This window comes from Myxocyprinus asiaticus, chromosome 50, assembly GCF_019703515.2.
Source record: "Myxocyprinus asiaticus isolate MX2 ecotype Aquarium Trade chromosome 50, UBuf_Myxa_2, whole genome shotgun sequence".
NCBI classification, from domain to species: Eukaryota; Metazoa; Chordata; class Actinopteri; order Cypriniformes; family Catostomidae; genus Myxocyprinus; species Myxocyprinus asiaticus.
This window is the reverse complement of record NC_059393.1, coordinates 12,008,680-12,034,111: the sequence shown is the minus strand read 5'-3', so window position 1 is coordinate 12,034,111 and position 25,432 is coordinate 12,008,680. Positions and strand designations below refer to the sequence as shown.

Genomic DNA, 25,432 nt, shown 5'->3' with positions numbered 1-25,432 from the left:
TTCAAATTCAGTTCCTGCATTTGCAGTTTTTAAGATTCCACCAGCAGGTGGTAATAAAGTTAATGTCCAAATTCTGAAAGGTGGAACATCAAATTATGTCCCTGACAATCAGAGTTGTAGTCATCTTATTCGAAACAAAAATGTATGAGATTTGTTTTAAACTATCTATAGGTCATGGTTTATTTTTCAATTATTATTATTATTATTATTATGTTGAAATATACAATTGTATTCATGGTCTAATTTGTAGGTCTAAAGGTATTTTTCCACCTGTTGTCATATAGTGATTTTTAAGTCACTGCAAAATGGGGAGGAGGAAGTTGGAGAGAGTAAAATATTTGAAATTAGTAGACTATGATTTTTTTTGACTATTTCATTATTTTGATTATACTTTCATTTCGTTTGAAGTGTAATTTCAATTTAAAAATATTTTTGGTTTAATTCAATACATTAATTTAATTTTTAATAATCAAAATCGACCGGTGGAACTGAAGTGCGTGCCGATATGATCACTGTTAATACTAGCCAGTTGATGATGAAATTATAATGATTAATAATACTTTCATTCTCTGTAATTTAAGGAGCCTTCATCCAAATTCTGACAAGAATCACATTTTCCATGGTATAAAAGAGCGTGTCACTGTCATAGAAATATGCCCGACAATCATCAAGGTTGCAGTTAATGCACAAAAGAACGTAATTTTCAATTCTTCTAATTCATTGCATACAGTCCACATTTTTATGAATGTGCTGTCTTGGTTTATATCACTGGCGCTTGAGGGAATGGACTATATAATAGGATGCAGATTTTGGAATAATAACCGGAGAAAACCTCAGAATTAAATTGCACTTAATACACGCTGCGAGTGCGATTTCGCCCAACCTACTTGCACCTAGACTTAGCGCATGCTTGCACGAAAATACCAAAACTTCATGGCCATGGCCATGCCCACTGACTTTGCACTTATGACTTATGGCATAGTGCTGCGCTTAACGCTAGCGCTCTTATAATAGGGCCCGATATATCAAAAAATTCAGCTGAATATTGAAAGCAATTAAATACATGAAATTAAGCAATTAAATGCAGGATTTCTTGGCTCAATGACTCCAAAAGATCAGTTGTCCACCAGAACTTGGTGGCATCTATGCTAACCAGATATTTGTACTTCCTCGGACAGTCCTGCATTTTATACCCTTTTCATGTGTCCAAATTTGTTTTAAACCTAATGCTCTTTATCTATCATTATCTGTCCCTAAAAGGTCAATATTATTAACTTAAGGGGTAAAAACAGTGACAAGCTATTGTACCCCTAAAGGTACACATTTTTCCTGACAGTGTACTTTGGTATATCACCCCTTTGCTTTAATGACAGCATGCAATCGAGCACAAACTCTTTTCATCTGTTGCATGTTATCCAGCATGATCTGAGTACTGAGAATTTTCCAAAGAGCATCTTGTGTGCTTCAATGGTAGCAAGGAAATCTGACCTTTTGTACACAGTTAACTTGGTCAATGTGCATTTTGCTTAGTGACCTAGAAATAGTGCCAACTCTTAAATATTCAATATCAAGTTTTACATTTAAAAAAAAAATCTCCAAACTTTCAATTACATTCAAGGTTTAAAGGGGAGAAAATCCAGATTTTCAATATGTGACCCCATTGTATTTCCACAAAAGAAAAAGAAAAAAAACAAAGGAAAGGAAAGGTTTATATGTGAATGATATGTCTTGAGCTACATAATTAAAAGTAGCACCACCTCCTGAAAAGTTATCTTACGGAGATAAACCAACACCCTTGAATTTCTGTCCTGCATAGTAAGTGAATGTGCAAATTTGACAACTATTTCTTGGCCTGTGAGTTTGAAGTTACCTGAGAATCCTGGTGAACACTTGCAGATGAAGCCAGCAGCATGCCTGGGGTCGTATCGAGTAGGCAGCAGAAACTCAGTGCCATAAAGAGTCTTCCAAGAGAGCTCAATGCAAGTGCCTTCATTCACACAGGGACTGCTTTCACACTCACTCAAGTCTGTCTCACAGTTTCGACCCTCGAACCCTGAGACAAAGCACAAATATACAGACAGACAGATCGATCAGCTGATATGAAGTGAAAATCTATCATTATATTCAAGTTTACACAAAAAAAGCTCCATGTAACTTACCAGGCCAGCAATTGCAGGTGTAGTTCCCATCTTCATCCTCACAGAGGGCGCCGTTGAGGCAGGGTTGAGACCAGCATGGTGGAAGTGGGATTTCACAGTGAACGCCAGTAAAGCCAGTTTGCGAGCAATCACAACTGTACCTATTAAAATAAATTGGTACTAATAAGATATTATATGGTTTAATTATTGATTTATTTCAATATAAATCTTTCACATGAACATTAAACAATGTAACACAAATGACATTTAAATGAACCATGTGAAAATTTACAGTTAAAATGTTGTTTTCATGTTTGTTTGTTTGTTTGTTTGTTTTTTTCAGGCATTTGAGAAATTCAAAAATGTGTAGGTAAGAACATATAGAGCCTAACCTTTTTTATATGATTTAGTAAAAGGTTAGATTATAGATTGATGCATTTTAAATGGGTTTCTTGACTCTTGAAGTCTTTTTCATGACAAAAAACTCAAGGGACATGTTTGTCACCATATTTTGAGAGTAACCCACCTATTCTGTATGTAGAAAGACGAAATTTAAAAAAAAATAAATAAAAAGACTGCTAAGCTAATTCAGTTAAACCTATAAATTAACAAAGAATTTGTTCTGTGTGGTTACCACAAATACGAGTATTTCTACTTTTCCCACACTTTCATTATCATTGCAAACTATTGAAGTACAATACTGAACTTTATTTGCCATATTAATTTTAATTTATATATTTTACAATGAAAGATAATCTATGTTCTATATTTATTGCTTTGTTCATTTTGAGTTTTTTTTTAATAATTTATTTATTTTTAAAATTATATATATGAATGATTTAAAAAGTGGTAGACACATAGCTTAAAAAGTATAATCAAAGCCTACTATAAAAATATTTTTTTTTAAAGTTAGGAGACAAAAGTAGAAATAAATAACCACCATGAAAATCTATCTTACCTATTTATTTCATCCACACACTTTGCCCCATTTTGGCATGGCTGGTCACTGCATTCATCTATGTTGGTTTCACAGCTCTGCCCCTGGAAGCCTGCCAGGCAGGTACAGGAGAAGCCATTGATGTGGTCATAGCAACTGCCACCATGGAGACAGGGCTGTGATTGACACTCGTCAATCTGAACCTCACAGCTGCTACCTGGAACATCAGAGACAATGGTGCTCAATGGTGTCGAGTGTAAAGATGCCAGTCCGCTCTTTGTCGAGATGTCTGTATGGCTTATTACACATGCCATCTGGATAGGCCTCAGCCAGAGAGGGAAAAACATTGTGGATTAAACAGACTGTAACTAGACACTTCCATCAGTCTTTAGGGTTATTGATATGCGGCGCACAGATTTTCCTGCTTTTGTTAAAAAAAAAGCCAAATTTGCAACTGTCTAATGTTATTGCGCACACATGTGTGTTTTACTGTGGGGGAGACCAGGGCTAGTTGTCACAAAAGGCTATATCTCAGTAACTTTAAAGATTTGAGTCAAAATTGCAATTACATAAATGCTTGTTTGCTCTAGCAGTGATTATTTATGTTTAATACCCTTAAATTGGGACATTTATGTAATAGTTGGTGCAAGTTGTCACGTGTGTTTTATATTTTGTAATTCTATGTAAGAATTATTTATTTATTTATTTATTTATTTATTTTTTACAGAAAAGTGATTAAAAACCCAATAATACATTTTAATTGCAACTGTATAATTAAGAGAAAAAGACAGAAGGTTCACATTTTGACAATATGCCCCATAGGGGCAGGACATGGGTTAAATTAAGGGATAGTTCACCCAAAAATGTTAATGTTCAATATTTAAGTCCTTTTTTTACTATAAATTCTCCATCCTGCCCAGTAGGTGGCGATATGCATGGAGAATGCAAATTGCCAAAAACAAAAGAAGAAGAATGTGAAAGTGCAGATTTATAGTTAAAATGACTTAAATATTGATCTGTTTCTCACCCACACCTATCATATCGCTTCTGAAGACTAGAGATCAGCAACCCGAACCGGGCCCAATGGGGCCAGAGAACCTGACGGGTATTCTAGCTGGGTTCAGTTTTTCAAGTAGGACTTCGGGTTTGGGTCGGGTTTGTAATTTATGAATAATTAATTAAATAAACAGGCTTACCGAACTTGTTTCACGCACGCGCTCTCACTCATGGACACGTGAACGGACGAGTTAGTGGCTGTTCTACCGAATTTGTTTTTGCGCATGTCTGTTCTGTTTTCCCATTCTTTAAACACATGCTGGACGAATGTCTTTGACATTTGCACCATGTCTCGCTTTTTCTTCTGCGTCTCGTGCAGAACTGGCATGTTTTAAACACCATGTCAAGTTAAAAAGAACTTCAGATTGTCAAAAATGCATGTTGAGTGACTCCAGCCAGGTCTCCTAAGCAACCAAATTGGCCCGTTTGCTAGGGAGGGTAGAGTCACATGGGGTAACCTCCTCGTGGTCGTGATTAGTGGTTCTCGCTCTCAATGGGGTGTGTGGTAAGTTGTGCGTGGATCATGGAGGGTAGCATAAGCCTCCACATGCAGAGTCTCTGCGGTGTCATGCGCAACGAACCATGTGATAAGATGTGCAGATTGACTGTCTCAGAAGCGGGGGCAACTGAGACTTGTCCACCACCTGGATTGAGGTGAGTAACCGTGCCACCACGAGGACCTACTAAGTAATGGGAATTGGGCATTCCAAATTGGGAGAAAAGGGGATAAAAAAAACGCATGTTGAGGCACCTGCACTCTGTTTCATTCTTTACACTGCATCTAGAGTGTTTTCAGCGCAGTTGTCACAAAGATTCAACGTTCTGAACAAGTTCAGGCTGCATAGAGGGGACTGTTGCAGTGTTTCATATTATTCCAGATTGTTCTGCACCAAGTGAAGTTTCAGCAAATAAACTGTAAGGCAATGCTTTTTTCCCTTCTACTCTAGTGTACTGAGGGGCTGCCGTGCCTTGATAAAACTGTGTATATTTACTGTTTCAGTACTGTTACGAATTTTGCCTATATGCTTACATAAAATATAGCCAACTGCAACAGCACTTGCTAGGAGAAGAAATTAGATAGTAAGCGATTTCAAGTCGGGTTCGGGCTTAAAATCTGACGTATCGTGCGGGCCGGGTAGGGACGGGCGACGCAGTCTCGGGTACAGGTCGGGTTTCATTTTAAGGTCCGTGCAGAACTCTATTGAAGACATGGATTTAACCACTGGAGTCATATGGATTACTTTTATGCTGCCTTCATGTGCTTTTGGAGCTTCAAAATTTTGGTCACCATTCACTTGCATTGTAAGAACCTGCAGAGCTGAGATATTCTTCTAAAAATCTTCATTTGTGTTCTGCTGAAGAATGAAAGTCATACACATCTGGGATGTCATGAGGGTGAGTAAATGATGAGAGAATTTTCTTTTTTGGGTGAACTTTTCCTTTAACTATGTATTTTTACCTGATCAATATCAGTGGAAATGTTCAATAGCTTTTTTTGTAGTCAAAATGTTATGATATGTACCTTTACCAAAATGGACATAAAATAAAAATAAAACAAAACTAATTAACTGGAGTAAAAGTGAGACAATAAGCCCCAATTGCCCCTATTCGTCATGCCATTATTCTTATGTATCTAATAAAATAATAATGAAATGAAAAAGAAAAAAGTAAAACTAATAATTAATACAAAATAAAATGTAATATAAAAATAACAATAAGCAATAAATAAAAAAGGCAGCATTTATTCAGATTAAAGTTGATTTATTAATAAAAAAAATTCTTAGTTCATATTAGTTCATGATGCATTAACTAATGTTAATGTATACATCTTGTAATGTTAAAACCTTTAAGTATATGTATCAAATCTAAAATTGACCAAAATTAAAATACTGTAAAAGTACTGATCATTGTTAGTTGAACAATATTGTTTTAACTAATGTTAATATATACCACCTTATCGTAAAGTGTCATAAAAAATTTTATTTGCAATGTATGACACATTTTGACTCATAGACAATTTACTGTAATCCCGAATATAATAAATTGTCTATTTTTGAAGCCGTGATGTGCCATTTTTTTTCTTTTGAATCTTTTTTCCCCTCTTTTTGATCTGGCACCAACACTGAGCCTTTTTGCCATTGGATATGCATGCTTTTGCTTACTGTTCAATTGAACAAAGGGAACATTTCAGGCTGCAATATTTCACATTCATCCACAAGATGGCACTGGCTACCTTTGGCACAAGCTGGCATGCATGCATCAAACCCTCCACTCACCCGTGTATCCAGGCCTGCAGAGGCAGATGTAGTGACCAATCTTGTCTACACAAGTGGCTCCATTCCTACAGGGCCACGACACGCATTCATTCACCTCGATCTCGCAGCGCTCGCCCTGGAATCCCGGCACACAGAAGCAGGTGGGGCCGCCCCCTCTGCTCCGACAGATGGCGCGGTTGCGGCAGGGGTTGGGGGAGCAATAATCCACCTTTTTCTCGCAGAATGTCCCAGTGTACTCCTCTTGACAGATGCAAGCATACCCTGGGCTCCTGTCTTGCAATGCCAGGCAGTGGGCACCATCTCCACACAGCCCCTGAGTGCACAGTTGGGCACTAGAGTGACAGTCATGGCCCAACAAGCCTGGCTCACACTGGCATACTAGTTCCCCTGGGCGGGTGCCGGTGGATTGGCATGTCACATTGCCCTGGCAGATGGGCAGTTGGCAGAGCGCACTGGAAGAATGGCATTGGTGGCTGGGCAGGGCTGGCACGGAAGACGGACACTGGCACAGGAAGTCAGATGGGCCTTCCCTGCACTCTGCCCTGTTTTGGCAAGGCTTGTCGAGGCAGAGGGCGGAGGTCTTGAGAGGTGTTAAACCTACAAGGATTCACAAAAATGTACACATCAGTTGAAAGTTCTCCTTAATGTACAGGAGAACAAATGCAACATAACATTTAACCTTTAAATGCATGGGTGTTTCACCAAACAATATTACATACCTCGGGTCTTTAGCGACCCAACATGTATATCTATTACAAATTACTCTACAAAATGTGCAGATAGGATCACATTTTTAAAACCTTTTCAAGACAATTAGAAAATAATATAATATTATATATTCTGATATAGTTTTATTTTTTATTTTTCACATCAAAGAGATATGTATAAATATAGAACAGAATTCGTTACTTCCACGCTGAAATTTCATGAGACGCAACTGGATGTCAAACACATATTGAGCAACACATAACACATAAGATACACCTAAGCTACATGATATAATTATTTTCTCAGGCACTTATTGAGTCTAAAGAGATGCACAACTTAGCCAAATCATTCTGTTCATGTGTTACACTTGCTATAGTTTACTTCCATGTTGTTTCTTCATCAAATAGCAATATCTAATGCAAATCAAACATCAGTGCCACCTTGAGTAAGAAATAGCATGTATAATATGCATGTGTACATGCACATAATGTACTGATAATTCACCATTGTCACACAGAAAATCAACCTGACATAGTACTCATTTGTCCTGAATAAACAAAGAAAGAGATAGCCTGTGATAGTAAACTTATATAGATATGAATTACTCCTACAAATATGATATATGGAAGTGCAAGAAAAAAAGCAACACTTTTTAAACAACATTCAACTCCCATTCGGCAACATTAAATTAAACATATATAAATTGAAACTAAATATAAACTAATACAACTAGAAAACACCCCTTCTTATAAATAATTGAGACAAATATAGTGATAAACTGGAGCAATTAAATAAATATTTAGCTTCAAAAAATGAATCATTTATGTGAACAAGTTCATTTACATGAACCCTCTGAATGAACCGACTCAGTAAAATGAATTGGTTTGCCAACACTAAATATAATTCAATCATTTATTTTAATCAGTTCTTTCATATGAACTGACTGAACAAACTGATTCACTTAAATGACAAAAAGAGGACAGTTAAGGTGAGCACGTTTGATTACTCTCACGGCACCGTTGCTGCGTGTACAATATAATGGAACAAATGTTGCGTTTTGTAACACTACGCCGCTACTCACTGGAAAATGTAGCTTGTTACTGGAAAATCGACACTGTTGGAAACGTAGCTGAGCTATACTGTCAAGCCACTGAAAAACGTATATTAGTTGCATTGCTAATTTTAGTTAGTAAATCCCTAACACTGATCTTTTATTTCATCAATAGACCTTGAAGGTAACCCAGATAGCTATTTTGAATATTTGAATTGTGTGACCACACTTTTAGTATGACTGAAATCAAACTTTTAAAGTGCATGTAAACGTGACAAGGGAAAAATGAGTAAGGGGTGCCCCTCCCTTTTTCAGTCAATGGGCTCATTTGTGGCAAGCAAGTTCTGCACAGAACCTATCACCTGTTATCACCGACAAGTGCATGCTGGTTGGAAATCTGTCCAACTTGTTGTGATGTCATGGCGAAGTCGGTCAAAAATACTCTCGTGCGAGCGAGGCAGCCATTTTTAGAGTCAGACAGCGCAGTTGCTTTCTCCCAGCTGCAAGCACAATGCTAAATGACTTGCTGACGACACAGCATAATGCTCATAATGCTCTGTTTTGGGTGGTTCACACAAGGAAAAAAACTGCAAGATCATTAGCTATTAGATTAATCGATTCTTTCGAAATTACTTTTAGCTGTTGCTTTCGATTACTGTATGTCTCATTAAATCACAGAGCATAACAAAACGGAAACAAGATTTCAGGATGTTTGTACTAAGCTAGTTGTATGTCTTGTGCCCCACCGTCCTTGTTCGAAGGACTTATATAATGCCCCTCAAACAAAGAACATAAGGCCAACAAGCTTTAGAACAACTAGCCAATCAGCATGAGATGAAACGGCCAATGAAACAATGAATCAGTGATCCTTATGCTGAGCCAATCAAACATCCGGAGCCTGGATCTGCATTGTTGTTGACCCATCCTAAAATAGGATCTAAGAACCACTATGGTGATGGATTTGTGCAGAGATTCGATAATCTAGGGTTAGGTCCCATGTCCAGTTTGTGCACTGTACCACATGATCGCTAATTGCCATACTGGACTGTTGTAGATGAAAATTTAATTCTTATACTTTAAAAAAAAAATTCATACTGTATCTTTTGTAAACGAAAACAACTTCTCTGTCTGTGCAGTTACAGTATGTTCGGATCATACTGATGATCTTGTGCTGTTACAGTATGTATACTTCTGTGATTGTGCATGTGAGCTTTGAGCACCACTAATCAGATCATGGGGTTTATTTGACCTCACTGGATTAACCTGTTAGTCCTACCTACTAAGGATAGCTGTGCTTGCCAAACCCTTTTAATGAAAGCAGGCAAAATCTTTCTCAGACATTACTTGAAGCCATCAACCTGTTCAAAGATGTATGAGAACAGAAGCCAAAGCTCTTTAACCTTGTTTAGATCTGTCTGTTACATTCCATAACAAGGGTGATGCATGCGATGCATCTGTATTAGAATTACATGCAATGCTAAATGTTCTTCTTTTCACTTATTATTGGGAAGCAATAATAATAACCTGAATATCTGCTGGAAGCGGATTCACCCAACGCATTTGAGGAAATGGTCTAGATCTCAGAGTTTAACTCTTCAATAAAGGAATATTCCAGGTTCAGTAAAGCTCAATCAAAAGCAACTGCATAATGTTGATTACCAAAAAAATAAAAATAAAAAAATAAACTCGTCTCTCATTTAAAATAAACAAATAATCAAGGTTACAGAAAGTCACTTACAATGGAAGTGAATGGGGCCAGTCCAGAAACATTAAAATACTCACTATATCACAAATACAGCCACAATACATGAACAATATGAGTGTGTTAACATGATTTAATGAGATTACAGCATTTACTGCCATCGTGTCGTCAACAAAGTTGTAAAATTGGATATAACTTTACACTGATAAGGTTAGTAAGTGATTTTATCGCACTAAAATCATGTTAATACGTTTAATGTTTGGGTCTTATGGCTTTACTTTCAAAACAGTGTATATTTTGACGTTTTTTTGACTGGCCCCATTCACTTCCATTGTAACTATGACAATTGCAGAATTTTTATTTTATTTTTATTTTCTCCACTTTTTCTCCGCAATTTGGAATGCCCAATTCTCAATGCGCTCTAAGATTGAGGCGTAGTGACTTGCCTCAATCGGGGTGGCGGAGGACGAATCTCAGTTGCCTACACGTCTGAGACCGTCAATCCACGCATCTTATCATGTGGCTTGTTGAGCACGTTACCGTGGAGACCTAGCGCGTGTGGAGGCCCACGCTATTCTCTGTGGCATCCACGCACAACTCATCACATGCCCCACCGAGAGCGAACCACATAATAGCGACCACGAGGAGGTTACCCCATGTGACTCTACCCTCCCTAGCAACCGGGACAATTTGGTTGCTTAGGAGACCTGGCTGGAGTCACTCAGCACTTCGAACTCGCGACTCCAGGGGTGGTAGTCAGCGTCTTTACTCGCTGAGCTACCCAGGCCCTCTGCAGATTTTTTTTAAAGTAACAAATGACCTGTCAATTTTTTTTTTTTTGTGTGGTTATCAATATTATGCCACAAACGCTGTCGATTGAGCTTGATCTTGTATTGAACCAGGAACATTGCTTTAAACAGTTAAAAAAAAGACAGTAGTCTGAATGACATAAAAGTGACACAGCCGTGTAAGAAATCAGTTGCCTGGGACAGAAGAGATCATTATACAAAATATTTGACCGCAGAACACTAAGTGTATCCCAAACTGCTCACTTCAGCAATGTAGTGTACAACTGTAGTTTCGGTGTGCAAGTAATGTAGTTTCCAATTTAGTTTTGTAGCCTATGTAGTGCGAGTAGTATGTTTACACTAATATTGCCATAAAATGAAGTGTACTATGAGTACCCAGATGATGTACGAGAAAACGGAGTGTGGAATGTTGGACACTTTATGCACTCAGCGTTTGCGGCTTGCCCAACATAGTGGAAGAGGCGGAGTTAGTTTTCCACGATGCTAGCCTGACAAAACAATGGTAATTAGTGGTAAATGTGGCAATTGGCGAAATCTCTATGAAGACAGCACCTTGCAAACTTGCTTCAAATTTGCTGTAAATTCACCACTTATAATTTTCACATGCAAATGAGCTTTGCAGCAAACTCTTAATTGTCACCAAAGGTTTGTAGCAGGTTCACCACAACCGTTAAATATCTGAAAACTTCTGGCAAACATTTGCAGTGAATTGCAAGCTCGTTTGCATGTGAAAATAATGATGTGGAAAATTTGCAGTAAGTTTGTCAGAACTTTAGATTTTTTGTACGGGTTGAGATTAAGTCTTGATATAAGTGTTGACCTAGATTTGGCTAACATGCTAACACTGCAAATCCTTCCGTGTAGTACAAATGTTAGTTAGTCACTGGGGCTGCTTTGAAAATTCATACACTACATGGCTGTGTGCATAGAGTATATTGTAAGTGCAAAGTGGGGTGCATCATTTGGGACACAAATTAAGAATGCCAGAGAGCCATGTAATAAGGGCAGAGATTATTTAGCAGAGATGGGCCACTTCTATTAAAATGAATGGGAGAAATTGGAATGCTCAGCCAAGGAGCTCTGAGCACCCAATGGTCAACGGATATAGAAAGGAAGTCCCGCCTTACAGTTAAAAGAGCCAATCACCTTTTAGATACAGACATCACCTGTCAATCAACTTTAGAATGTGAATGTGCATTAGCTATACAAGCCAGAATTTTTTATATATATATATATATATATATATATATATATATATATATATATATATATATATATATATTGGCATAATATGAGGTGAAGAATCACACTTTATGATACCATTATTGTCAGATTTGATTGCTGATTTGAAATATGTTCTTTGATCATAATCTTGACCAACTGTTTTTTAGATTTTGGTCTTTCTCCATTCAAGTAGATAGGAGCTGCACTGGCATGACTGGAAATAACCTCCTGAGAGCGTTCCAAAGATGGCCAACAATGCCTTGCTAGAAAGTCTTTGATAAGCGTAAGTTTATGCATATTCCTGACTGGTCACATCTACACACCCACGGCCTGCACAGCATTAGATAAACAACATATATAAAAGCCTCCAACCTGCATTCAGTCGGGAAATGCCAGTAGCAACAATGCTCCGTTATCTATCCAAGAAACGGTTTAACCCCTGTGACAGCCCTATTCACTTCCTGCTAACAGAGCAAGGACGTTTGGAAACTTTGGAGTCTCAACAAAGCATCAAATTATGTCCCCATGGCAACCAATTCCACGCTTCCAGCTTTCCGTTTGCAGGGGTTGCCATGGTGATCAGCAATAGACATAAGTCAGTCATTTAGGGGGTGTCTAAAAACCCTATTCAGACCCTGCAGTGTAAAATGTCTTTTTATAACAGACTATGCAGTGAGACAAAGGCTAATTGTGCAAGCAATCATGATGGCTTTGTTTCAGTTTAATTTCGCAATGGAGATCTGGATTGCCCCTCATTTATATTCTGAGTACATTGAGAGTAAATAATTCTAGATGAGGATATTTGTTAAGAAAATGTGACCCAAAAAGTCTTGTAAAAGAAGATAATACGTAACATATTTGAGAGCTATCAAATCAAACAATTGCCTCAACTTGTTGACCAGTTGGTATCAGGACAGCACTCAATCAAACTGATCAGTTTTAGGGGGGGATTTCGGCAAGATCAGCTTATATGTCTAGACCAATGCTCAGCATGACCCCACGCATACGATTGGGTTATCCCAAAGCCATGAAGATGCCAAACCATATGTTCATATAAACAGGTTTTTGAAATCCTCTAAAGATCTTACAATGCAAAACAAAAACTATCAAACTCAATATTCTACGCCAAAAAGGCGAGATGCTCACATTTAAATGCACAGGATGAAAGCAAGCAACAATCCTTTTAAATCTGGCATAGAAAATGAAAAGCATATCTTTCTTTTTTGACTGTCTTTGATGCAAAGCCTTTTCTGTTCTTAAGTGCCACTGCGGCTGATGTGTCCAGGTTTATGATACCCCTGACCACACTCATGTGAAGCCATATTGAAGAAAAAAGGAATCATTTGAAGCTATCTGGGTAGACTGATTTGCCTTTTTCATCTCTTTTATATTTTTCAAAATATTTTTTAGAATATGAAAAAATATAAAATATACTGTATGTAATATAATATAACATTTTATATAAAATATAAAATATAAAATGGTAACTTTTAGCATATAGTAAATACTGTATGTACACAAAAATACAAAGAATAAACCATAATGTGTGTGTGTGTATATATATATATACATATATATATATATATATATATATATATATATATATATATATATATATATAGATAGATAGATAGATATCCATTAGGGTTTATTCTTTGCATTTTGTCTATGATTTTCTGATCATATACTTCAGTCATATCTACTTGAGTTACTATATACAGTAACTCAAGTATATAAATAACTGAAGTATATGATCAGAAAAATCATAGACAAAATGCAAACCAGGTTTACTTAAATGCTGTTTCTTCATTTAGTAAAAAAAAAAAGAAAAAGATTGTCATTAGTTGCTTGTGAAAATGAATCTACATTCTAGATACTACTGCAACAACGAAAGAAGAGATAAAATTACAAACAAACAAATAACCAAGAAATAGTAAAACTTTATACCTCACTTAGATCAGTATTTTAAGCTAACGTGTGCATTGTCTAGTAAATATTTTCTGTTTGACATTTGTAAACAAGAATATTCAACAAGTGGACTAACCATTACGTCATGACTGCATTGAAGCAACAGGCTGGACTACTTACTCTCTGTCCACTGCAGAAGAAGGAACAAGACACAGGCAACTAATCTGACCCTCACTGAATCCAAAAGAGTAGGATCCATATTTAGATGTCATTGTGATAATAGGCTAGCTGACATGATCACGGTGTGTTACTCAAGCATCCTTCTGTGACTGTCTGTCTGTGTGTATTCCTCTCTGAGACTTAGTACGCTCTCCTTCACACATGCACCAATGAGGCGCAAACCTGCATGCTTAATACAAAGAGGCCTCTTGGGATTGGTGAAGACTTGAAAAGAGAGAGAGAGATGGGCGATCAGGCAAGCTGCCTGAATTATAATTAGCAGGTGATGATTACACTGGATATTAAATAAGGAATGGCAGGCAAAATACTGCTGTGAGGTCCTTTTCCCCTCTTGTAATCATGGCCTTACATCCACTCCAGTGTAATGACTTCTCTCAAAAACCTCTTACGGTTGATTTCATGCAAAACAGACCATGCCTTTTGCCTTCTGGTTGGAGCTTAAATACAAAGCTTTTTCGTCTACTTCTTTAAAAGTTTTTTTTTTTTTTAAGTGCCTTCATGTTTGAATTCCATGAAAGCCGGATCCCGCCACAGAATTAAAAAACAAAAGAGGTGATTCTGACTTTATTTTTCACAACCGCAATATATATTGCCGGATTTGTGTGATATAAAGTGGCAATTGGGTGATATAAACTTGAAACTGTGAGAAATTGTTGCACTTTCAAGATATAAACTCGCAATTCCAAGTTCATATCTTGTAATCACAGTTGCAAGTTTATATATCATAATTACATAAAATAAAGTCAAGTTTATATCTCGCATTTATGAAAAATAAAGTTGCAGTTGCGAGTTTACAGTATATCTCGTAATTATGAGAAATTAAGCTGCAAATGCGAGTTTATACCTCATAATTACAAGTCGCAATTTCAAGTTTGTATATCATAATTACGAGCAATTGAAACTTTATAAACATGCAATTACGAGTATTAAAGTTGCAATAGTGAGATATACAGTCAGATTTACCTTTTTTATTAGTCTGAGGTGGGATAAAGGGACCATATTCATGAGTCTATTTTCATTGTTTGTTTGTTTTTCTGGTGAACAGCAAAAAATAAGCATAAAATTATCCAAAATGTTTTCTGCAACCTTTTATTTTATATTTTACATGTAAAAAGTACATTGATTTAGACTTAAAATAAATAATAAAATAATAATAAAATTATTACACATAAATGTGTAAATATATTAACCCAAAAATACAGAATTTGATTTGTTATAAACTGAATATATAAAATAAATTGTGAAAAATACAGAGCCTCTTAGAGGACAGGGCGGGCACTTTTTTCTGAAAGAATTCGTTTTGCGTGCCCTATAGTCAGGGTTGGGGAGTAATGGAATACATGTAACGGGATTACGTATTTAAAATACAAAATATAAGTAACTGTATTCCACTACAGTTACAATTTAAATCATTGGTAATTAGAATACAATTACATTCAAAAAGTATTTTGATTACTGAAGAGATTACTTTGCATTTTATTGTCATTTACTTAATTTAATATTTAGTCCTTTCAGATGGAAAACATTTATACATATAAATGATGCGATCCAAAGTGCATTTGAACAGCGGTGAAACACTTTCTTATGATGTGTTACATTCATACGAGCAGACAGAGAAGTCAGTTTGAAGTAAGTTTGGAGCAGCAGAAATAGAAATAAACCTTGTGTAAATTGTCAGCTTTACGCTAAACTAAAATGCTATTTCTAGCCATTTGACATGCACATGTTACCAGACACGATCATATTTTTTTTATCAAGAAAATTCATGTTGGATCATAATTTCTTTTTTTCTAGTAAAACCTTTGATATTAGGGCAAAAATCATATTCTTGATAATAATTTTTTAATTGTTTTCCTGTAAAAATATCTAAAAATCCTTAAAACAAGATCAGTTTGATTTATCTTGTTTTAGAAACAACACTGCATAAGATATTTAGGTTTTTCAGAGAATGTATTTTTAACATGTGTATTTTGTCTTACTGTACTGGCAGAGTTTTTATAGTCAAAACAAGTGAAAAAATCTACCAGTGCTGAAGAAGTAATCCAAAGTATTTAGAATACGTTACTGATCTTGAGTAATCTAATGAAATATGTTATAAATGACATTTTACAGCATGTATTCTGTAATCTGTAGTGGAATACATTTCAGAAGTAATCCTCCCAACCCTGCCTATAGTTTACTACATTACAGGCCTGGGTATACTTCATTTTTGTATGTTCGGCTCAAGTTCGATCAAGCTGCCTTTCAAAGTATACTCTTCTAGCTGTGAGTACGAACGCATTTGATGCTTGCCCAAAACAACTGCTTTGTGATACTCTTTTAGTACAGTCAATGGCAGGTGCATGCACAGACGATTCGCACAGATGAGGACCTCGTCTCATGGGTTGAGAAAATCTGGGCCGCACGCGGACTGTGCTGATGATGAAACTTGTGTCAGGCATATTGTGCACAGAGCAGTCCACAAGGCAGACACCCGAAGGATACCTTAACCACACTTAAACCATGATATTTGTATAGTGAAACCATAATATCCACAAAATTATTATTTTTATTACCATAGTTTTTGTTGTCCTGTAATATTACTATGGTTTCACTACAAATATCATGGTTAAAATATGGTTACTGTAGTAAAACCATGGTAACTTTATTGTGAGGGCACGTAAAACTATTTCAGAGAAAAATGTCCACCCTGTCCTCAAAGGGGCTTCGATTTTTTTGTTTTGTTTTTTGTGCCTTGCCCTTCAGGGCTTCTGTAGTCACTCCAGACTGAATAAATACTAACGTAATAAATACAAATACATATTATATAAATTAATTAAATATATACATTTTATATATAGGATATATAGGAATAGCACCACTCAAAGCAAAGGTAAATTGCTTTCTTTCCTCATTTTCAAGGACTAAACCGACCACTTTATAAGTAACATGCAGAAATATGTAAAATACAAAACATACATTGTAACATTGTAATTGTGAAATGACCAGTATTCTATTCTCGTGAAATTCTTCTCATTCTAAAGATCTCAATTTGTGAACTATCATGCAACATGGCCAGTATTTCGAAAAAAGTGTAACAGCTTCCTGCATTGTGGGCGTGTTTACATGTTTTTAAAGAAAGTCTAGAACTGTGATTGGTCCGAGGTTGCTCTGCTTTGCAACTATTGGACAACGGCATCAGATTCGACGCGCTGATTGGTTGCCTGCTCTGCACTCAAATTCAAAATGTGTGACTGCGCACTCTTGTTTTCAAACGGCATTTCTGTGCAGCTCAGCAGCGTTGACACATGGATTTACTAAATCGCCGTTGATTTGTATTTGTTATAAACATGTCGTTTAAAGCAGTGAAAGCGGAGTGTTCGGATTTCAGTCCAACATTTAATTCTCATAGTAGTCGCGCTAAAACCGACAAAGAAAACAACTCTTCAATACCCGTCCTGAGTTTGGTACAGTTTTCAAGAGCTCCTTTCGTGTCATTTGGGACGATCAAGTTAGGATCGTCAAAATCTCTGCCCTTACGAATCGAAAATCCCACCGAGGATGCAACAACGACAGTCAGAGTGGATAAAATCTCAGCATCCAAAGGCTTTTCAATTGATCAGACTTATTTTACAATACAGGTAAGAGTGTATGTGCAGCTGTCTCAATTAAGGGTACATAAAAAGCCTTTTTGGGGGGCACGAAAGACTGCAACTGGGCTAAGAAATGCACTGGGATCCCTTACAGTTTCAACACATTCATGTTAAATTGACATTAAAGTAGTAAAATAGCAGGGAAGGAGTGTTTATGAGAGCATACAGTGGGTAAAGTTTATTTATGCTGTATTTGCACATGCACAATGTATTGAAAATGTTACAATCCTTGTCAGTGTATATTTATATTCCAAGTTGCCCATAATCAAGTGCAAAACTGCTAATCTATTTTGTGTCGTCAGTATTTAAAATGCATTCTTTGTTTTTCAGCCTGAGGACAGTGTTATTTTAACTGTCACTTGGACACCAGTTGAAGAAGGTGGGGTTCGAGAACTCCTCACCTTTGTTGCAAATGGCATTGTCAAACATCAAGCAATACTGCTTGGAAAAGCAGAGGTGACAAAAAAGAAAAAGGTAAAGGAGATTTGTTGTTTTTTTTTTCTTTGCTCAATTATTAAAAAAAACATGTTTAGCCTTAACATTTGAAATTTTGTTGAATAATTGAAATGGTGGTATGATACATGTTCCAGTAAATGAAGAAGCGCTAGGTATAATGTGAACGTTAAAATGAAAATATTTTTCTATACAAAACACATCCTCAAATACTAGACATGTCTTACAATTTCAAAGGAAAGCCTTTATGATGTCAGACTACATGTAAAAACGCCGCAATGGAACATACAGATTTAAAATACTTTTTTTTTTAAAGGAAATTACAACTGTAAACCCTATTGATACACTTACATGGATAAAAACACAAGTGAAATACAACAGTAGTTTAAGTTTTATCCTTCATCCTCACTTCAACATTAAAAGTTAAGTATGTTTGGATACCCAAAAATGCCTCCAATAAGTGATAAAAATGCCCCCAATATTAAAAATGTGGGGGTCAAGAAGAAAAAGTTCCCCGTAATGATTCCCTCGGTTTTTACTTGTAAGTAACATCTAAACTAGTTCTTATTATTTTAGATAATAAATATAAAAACGTATAAAAGTAAAACTCAATTTCTGGCACTGATGTCTTCTGTATTTTCTTCTTGTGCTGAACTGTCATTTCTGACATTCAGTGCTGGGTAGTAATGGATTAAATGTAGTCTTGATTATGTAATCAGATTACAAAAATCAAGTACTTGTAATTGGATTACACTACATTTTAAAATACTCTTAATTGGACTACAGTTACTAGATCATAGATTATATGATTACATATCAACAAGGCAATGGCAGTAAATTGTTGATAATTTATTGATCATCCTAATTATTCTCTTTTTTTATTTTTTACATTTTCTTTTTAATCTTATACATTGGTCATTCTAAATCAGCACACCACTGATATATGTTCGGTAAGTCTTCAAGTGTTTTCGTAAAAGACGGGGGTGGGGGAGGAGGGTTGTGTGTATTGCACTCAGAACTGATACTCGCTACTAGCCAGCCAGGTGAAGATGGAGTGGACAACCTCAGCATTTAACTACTGGATCTATAGAGAGAAATTAATTTTTAAGAATGACTGGTTTGAAGGATCTATTGGATGCCACCTCTAAGGATCTTGCCCGCAGGGTACACGATAATTCAACTGCAAAATGTGCAGCAATATGCAGCAAAGCCCATTGCTCTACTGTTGCTGCTGATGTGGTGGAGTCCACTGCATGAAACTTGACATAAAACTTGACACAAATGTTCCTTGTGTGACTCGGTGGAACTCTGCCATTTTTAAATATTCTGCTCTTTTAGAATATTATTGCTGTTCAAAAGATAATATCTTGCACTTCATCTTTGGAAAGGTGATGGACTATCAGTAAGCAGTAAGGGTTAAATGTGTAACATTGTTTTTAGATGAAAGCTTTGACCTAGCAATGTTGCTGTTGATTTTATGGTCATAAAATGAACTTGAAGTCTCAGTGTTTTGAATTATATACTTTGGCCATGCACTGTCATTGCTGTTAGATTTAATGTTTATTTCATTCATGTAATGTTTAATGCACTTTTTAAAAATATCACAAGGAGCTATTTTTGTGAGGCTCTTTTTGTTAGAAATAAAGAATGTAAAACATTTTCTTCCTCTTTGTACTTTTATGTTAAAATGATTATCCTACTCAAATGCATGTGACATAAAATAAAATAGAGTTAGGTTGAAAGTAATCCAAAAGTAATTGGATTAGATTACCCCAAAAATGTAATATATGAGATTGTTACTGATTGCATTTTTTTTGTCATGTAATTTGTAATCCGTACTGGGTTTCAATTCACAAGTAATCCGCCCAGCACTGCTGATAGTTATACAGGCATGATCATAACAGATGTTTTTGTAATAATGGCTACCAAATCAGGTCCAAAAACGCATGCCACTTTTGAAGAAGCGATAACTGTCTAAAATGCATGATTTTGTGTATTGTAAATAAAATTACAACCCTAAACCCAAAAACTTACACGTCATTTGAACTAGCTAATTTTTGTATTTTTTTTTTATTATTTTCTGTGTTTTTTTTGTTTTGTTTTTTTCAATGAAACAGTCCATTACTTTCAGAGGCAGTAGAGAATTGAATTACACATGCATATACCTGATATGGTCACATTGATTGTATTGTGCATTACATTATTACCAATAATACATTTGAGTGTTGCAATTGACCCTGCTCTCGCTTGCTAACAAATCTGTCTGTGTTTCAGAAAACCCTATGGGATTCAATTAAATCCAAGAGGGGGTTTCCTGCACCCTCAAAAGAAAAAAAAGTGGCTTCGATGTCAATAAAGGCAGCGAACAAGACATTTCACGTGTCTCGCCAGTCGCAATACAGCAAGGGTAGAACATCAAACCCATTGTCACCATTAAACCAGGAAATGTCTGCCAATGGCGGTAATGTTGTCGTTGTGAACACGCCATTGTCCTCTCCATACATTTCAAAACCGGCCTTTGTAACAGAGGCTTTTGATGATCTGCATTTACAAAAGAACTCGCCTGTTGTCGTTTTAGTATCAGCTGACAAATTGCTTGGTACACCTGATAAAAAGGATGCGCCTTGTTCACGTAAAGCAGAGTGCAAAGAGATCACAAGGGTTTTGAATAAAACACTTTCTCCTATTAGCACCCCAGAGAGGTTTAGAAATGCATTGGCATTGCGCATTCAGAGTCCACTTCCTGTGATTGAAAAATGTACACAAGATGAACGGCAAGAACCAGAGAAACCATCTCTGTCTGTGAAAGATGCTCTCGATGTTATAGGATCAAATCTTTCGCATGCAGTGAGCCCTCCAAATGCATGCTCAAGCTTTGACTTTTCTGATTCTCTTGAGTTTGAAAAGCTGGATCCAGAATCTGTTCGTGAAACATCATTTAGAGCCACTGTGGACATTTCCCCACCAGTTAAAGCTCCTCACCCGAGATTGACTTACTGTGTGAAACCCAACAAAGCCATAGGAACAGAATCAAATCATGACCAATTTTGGCTCAAGACGTTACCTTTAAACACCTCTACAGTGACCAAGTTGAATAAAGTGGATTATGCCATTGAGCCTGAAGATTTGAGGCCCACGAAGGTTCCTATTAATTCTACCACAGTGACCAAAAGCAAGGCAGAAGTCTCTGAGAGTCCGGCCTTGCGTAAAAAGAAGACCTCCAGGCGAAGACTCCTAGAGAAGACTGTGGAGCTCTCGGAACCTAGTAATGCAGAATCCAACACAAGCTCTCCGGAGAGCATCTCTGCTCTACCCATCATTCACTCTGATTCGAGTTCAGATGTAGCCACTGAATCCAAAACCCCTGTAACTTTAATGCAGGTTACAACAGAGAAGCCAACCTTGTATTTATCTCCTTGTTCTGAACACATTTTGTCATCCATTTCACCCATACGTTCTCAGCCTGAAGTTTTGCCTTGCTTTAGTCAGACTCCAACAACAAGTCTGGAATTGGCAATGGATAAAGTCTCTGACAAAGTGCCTTCAGGTCTTTGTTTGGATCAGTTTCCTGTGCATTGCAAGACATTAGTGCCGAGTAAAAAAAGAAAAAGTGATGAATTTTTGAGAGATCACTCCGAAGACACATCAACTTTCCAAGCAAAAAAGTGCCGTGCCCAGGCACATGCAACAGAGCCTAAGAAGGCGAGCCGAAAGAAAACGTTCACTTCAAAGTCTACGTCTGGACAGCAACATCGAAAACCTATAGGTAAGTACAGTATACTCATTGTGCGTATCACAAAGTGTTTAGATGACCTATTGCATATGTTCAGTGCATATCATTAAATATATCCTTTGGATGTTCTCCATGTTGAGAATGACCTGTACAGAAAGTAAAGTTCTAATATATTCCCTTATTTTTATTTTCAAGCTCCACCAAGCTCAAGAAAGTTCACAAAACCTCCACCTAAGACATCATGTCCAAATACCATTCCAAATGGTAAGAAAACATTGCATTCTTCCATTTTACATTTTTCAGAATAGCATTGCATGTATTTGAATAAAATTTTTGAATTGCATGTCTAGATAGTGCAGTGGTTCTCAACCAGGGGGTCGGGACCCACCAAGGGGCCTCAGCACACTTCCTAGGGGGCCTCAAGATCTCTTAAAATTATTTAAAATATGATAGATTATTATAATGTTTATATAGTTATTATAATTGAACTTACTGAAAATGGTCAATGTAATTACTCCCTTCAACAGCTTGCTTTTTATGAAGAATATACAGTTCTGGAATCACAAGTTTTAAGAAAATATCTTATAATATAAATATCTAATAACCTAAATGGTGGGCCTTCGAATATTTTCTGACAATGGGGGGGCCTTGGAGTCAAAAAGGTTAAGAACCACTGCCATAAAGTATTCGGTCGCTTTTGGATGCTTTAGCCACGATTAAAATGTATGAATGTCATGACATTCTATAATGCGATACAGTATAGTTCATGTACTGTATGTTTTAATCTATGTATTTGTCTGATGTAGACGGTCCATCTGTGAAGTCACTCAGTAACTCGACCCGAAAGCCTGCAAAGATAGTGGCTGTGGCGCAGGCCAAACTGACCTTTATGAAACCAACCCAGACAGGTATATTTTTATAGTAGCGTTTGTATATTTTTGTATCAGATACATTTCAAATAGCCAAGTTACCTAACTTATACCATACTGACAGCCATACCAAGGCATCCAATGCCATTTGCTGCAAAGAACATGTTTTATGATGAACGATGGATTGAGAAGCAGGAAACGGGCTTCACCTGGTGGATGAATTATGTTCTCACTCCTGATGACTTCAAAGTTGCTACTGAAGTTACCAAAGGTGAGCACTTTTTAGTTCAGATTTGCCTGTTTGTGAACGATTCCTTTTAAGTTTATTTAATTGTATTTTTTAGCTATAACTTATAGATGGAATTATTAGTACTGTATTATAACAAATGTTTTGTTTTTCTTAGTTAATGCTTTGTCCTTAACTATGGGAAATGAAAAATTCAACATCCCCAAGGCACCAACAAAGGAGGAGATGTCTTTTAGAACATACACAGCCCGTCAGAGACTAAACCGTCTACGGAGAGCAGCTTGCAAGCTTTTCACATCAGACACCATGGTGAAGGCCATCCAGAGACTGGAACTTGAGGTCGAAGCCAAGAGGCTTCTTGTGCGGAAGGACCGGCATCTCTGGAAGGACATAGGTATAAGAGCTGATTTTCAACAAGCTTTGTGGTGCAATTACTTGCTTTTAGGATGAATATAGAATCTCTTTGAACATCATATTGTTAGACTGAAAGTCAAAATTTCCATTTTGTAAGGTGGGGGTGGGCATGTCTAATCAAAACAACAAAATATGCATTGAAGTGAGGATACAGTTATGGATGAATATTGTCAATGATTGTCAATCCCCACGAGTTGTCAGGCATTGTTTTTACTTCACCTTTAGAGGCTGCTGTCCTCCAATTATAAACAACTTGCAAAAAGAAACTACTGGCACTCGCACCGATTAAAATAGTGTTACAGTGCAAAAACAAAATCCTAAATGTTCTAAAACAGGCTTAATTTTTAAGCAAAATATTTGTTTCTTATTTTGATTATATGGTGAAATGTGACCTGGACATATTCTTGACAGGTTACACGAGCGATTCGCCCATATTTCCAACTCTTACTGGCTAACCTTCTTTTTCTTCCATTTACTTCATTCTCATTTTTTAGGTGAGCGTCAAAAAGTTCTCAATTGGCTTGTATCATACAATCCACTTTGGTTACGAATCGGACTTGAGGTATTTATTTTTTGATGCACTCCTACATGGAGATTTCAGATGTGATGTTCGCCTCATCTGATCCAAACCCGCTTGTTTCAGACAATCTATGGAGAGCTGATATCACTTGAAAGCAACAGTGATGTTATGGGACTGGCCATGTTCATTCTTGGACGTCTGCTCTGGAATCCAGACATAGCCGCAGAGTTCAGACACCCTAAAGTTCCCCATTTGTACAGAGATGGTACAATTAAATTTTTATTAATTTTTTTGTTGTCCTACGTTTTTTTTTAGGTTATAATAACAGACACACCAAAATCACAAGATGCTTTTTCTCCTCTTTAGGCCATGAGGAGGCGCTTTCTCGCTTCACTCTAAAGAAACTTATTCTGCTGGTCTGCTTTCTGGATAAAGCCAAAGAGTCCAGACTGATTGAGCATGATCCTTGTTTGTTCTGCATGGATGCTGAATTTAAGGTGCGGTTTTATTCTTTGCAGTGCATGCATGTTTGTAATTTAAACCATGTTGAATAAAGGCAGTTTAAAACTTCTGGGAACGCAAATGAAGTAACCATCTACTGTGGGGTTTATCTAATCTAGTGGTTCTTAACTGGTTTTGCTTAATGACACATTTTGCGTTGGAAATAAAGTGGGACCCAGCATCACTACCAAAAGTAACTCGTATTAAATGGATTTTGTGACATTTTCTTTTTACTTTAGTCATTTGTTCATACTTTGAGGATGAAGGAATGTCACGCAAACTGTTCATGTTGGCATCTGCCTAATTTTGGCTTGCTTCTACCAAGTGACAGATGAATTTATGTAGATATTGGAAGTATTTTCTCCTCCCTTTTAAAAGTTTATAAGCCTCCTTTATTTTGCTGTCCTGGTTAGTTGCATTTTATTATTTATCAGAACAGATCTGCAACCCATTTTTGGTCATGACCCACTCGTTGAGATCCACTATTCTAAAGTGCAAATGGAGGAATAATTATTCTATTTTCTTCCTATTAGTCAAGTAAAGATCTGCTCCTGGCTTTCTCACGAAACTTCCTCAGTGGTGAAGGGATTTTGTCACGTCACGTCAGCCACCTGGGCTTAGCGGTGTCCCACGTTCAGACACCTTTGGATGAGTTCAACTTTGCAGTGAAGAATCTTGCTGTTGACTTGAGATGTGGCATTCGTTTGGTGTATGTTGGATTTGAAAAAAGTTCTCACTTTTTCATTTCATTACATGTTTGTTGTTCATATATCATGGCTGTTGCTGTCCAGGCCAGTATTTATATTTGCCCTTTGAAAAGCTCACTGAAAGTGAAAACATTTTGGCTGAAAGGGAATACAAAATGGAAATGGCCAATATTTATTTACCGGCCCTCATGTCATTCCAATTCTGTATGCTGTATTCAGTGGATCACAAAGGGAGATTTTGAAGAATCTGTCTACATAGTTGTATGATATAGTTCATAACGACAACATCTATAAAGCTCCAAATAGG

The 25,432-nt window shown here is 36.7% G+C and overlaps 2 protein-coding genes across 5 annotated transcripts in view; one reads left to right on the top strand and one right to left on the bottom strand.

The window, feature by feature from the left end:
• Positions 1 to 14,068, bottom strand: part of LOC127439322 (protein crumbs homolog 1-like) — a gene marked incomplete at its 5' end in the record, with an annotated part of 36,529 nt that extends 22,461 nt beyond the window's left edge. Inside the window, 5 exons of the mRNA XM_051695599.1 lie at positions 1,871 to 2,053; positions 2,160 to 2,299; positions 3,097 to 3,292; positions 6,408 to 7,004; positions 13,990 to 14,068. Of these exons, the coding sequence (XP_051551559.1) occupies positions 1,871 to 2,053; positions 2,160 to 2,299; positions 3,097 to 3,292; positions 6,408 to 7,004; positions 13,990 to 14,068 (1,195 nt within the window). The remainder of the gene's footprint in view (positions 1 to 1,870; positions 2,054 to 2,159; positions 2,300 to 3,096; positions 3,293 to 6,407; positions 7,005 to 13,989) is intronic.
• Positions 14,069 to 17,309: 3,241 nt separating this feature from the next.
• Positions 17,310 to 25,432, top strand: part of LOC127439049 (abnormal spindle-like microcephaly-associated protein homolog) — a 29,467-nt gene continuing 21,344 nt past the window's right edge. For all 4 annotated transcript variants that reach the window (XM_051695073.1, XM_051695071.1, XM_051695072.1 and 1 more), the window contains exons 1-11: positions 17,310 to 17,669; positions 18,012 to 18,155; positions 20,409 to 21,900; positions 22,063 to 22,131; positions 22,674 to 22,775; positions 22,861 to 23,007; positions 23,141 to 23,377; positions 23,892 to 23,959; positions 24,041 to 24,182; positions 24,284 to 24,414; positions 24,952 to 25,127. In XM_051695073.1, the coding sequence (XP_051551033.1) occupies positions 17,379 to 17,669; positions 18,012 to 18,155; positions 20,409 to 21,900; positions 22,063 to 22,131; positions 22,674 to 22,775; positions 22,861 to 23,007; positions 23,141 to 23,377; positions 23,892 to 23,959; positions 24,041 to 24,182; positions 24,284 to 24,414; positions 24,952 to 25,127 (2,999 nt within the window). In that variant the 5' untranslated portion in view covers positions 17,310 to 17,378. The remainder of the gene's footprint in view (positions 17,670 to 18,011; positions 18,156 to 20,408; positions 21,901 to 22,062; positions 22,132 to 22,673; positions 22,776 to 22,860; positions 23,008 to 23,140; positions 23,378 to 23,891; positions 23,960 to 24,040; positions 24,183 to 24,283; positions 24,415 to 24,951; positions 25,128 to 25,432) is intronic.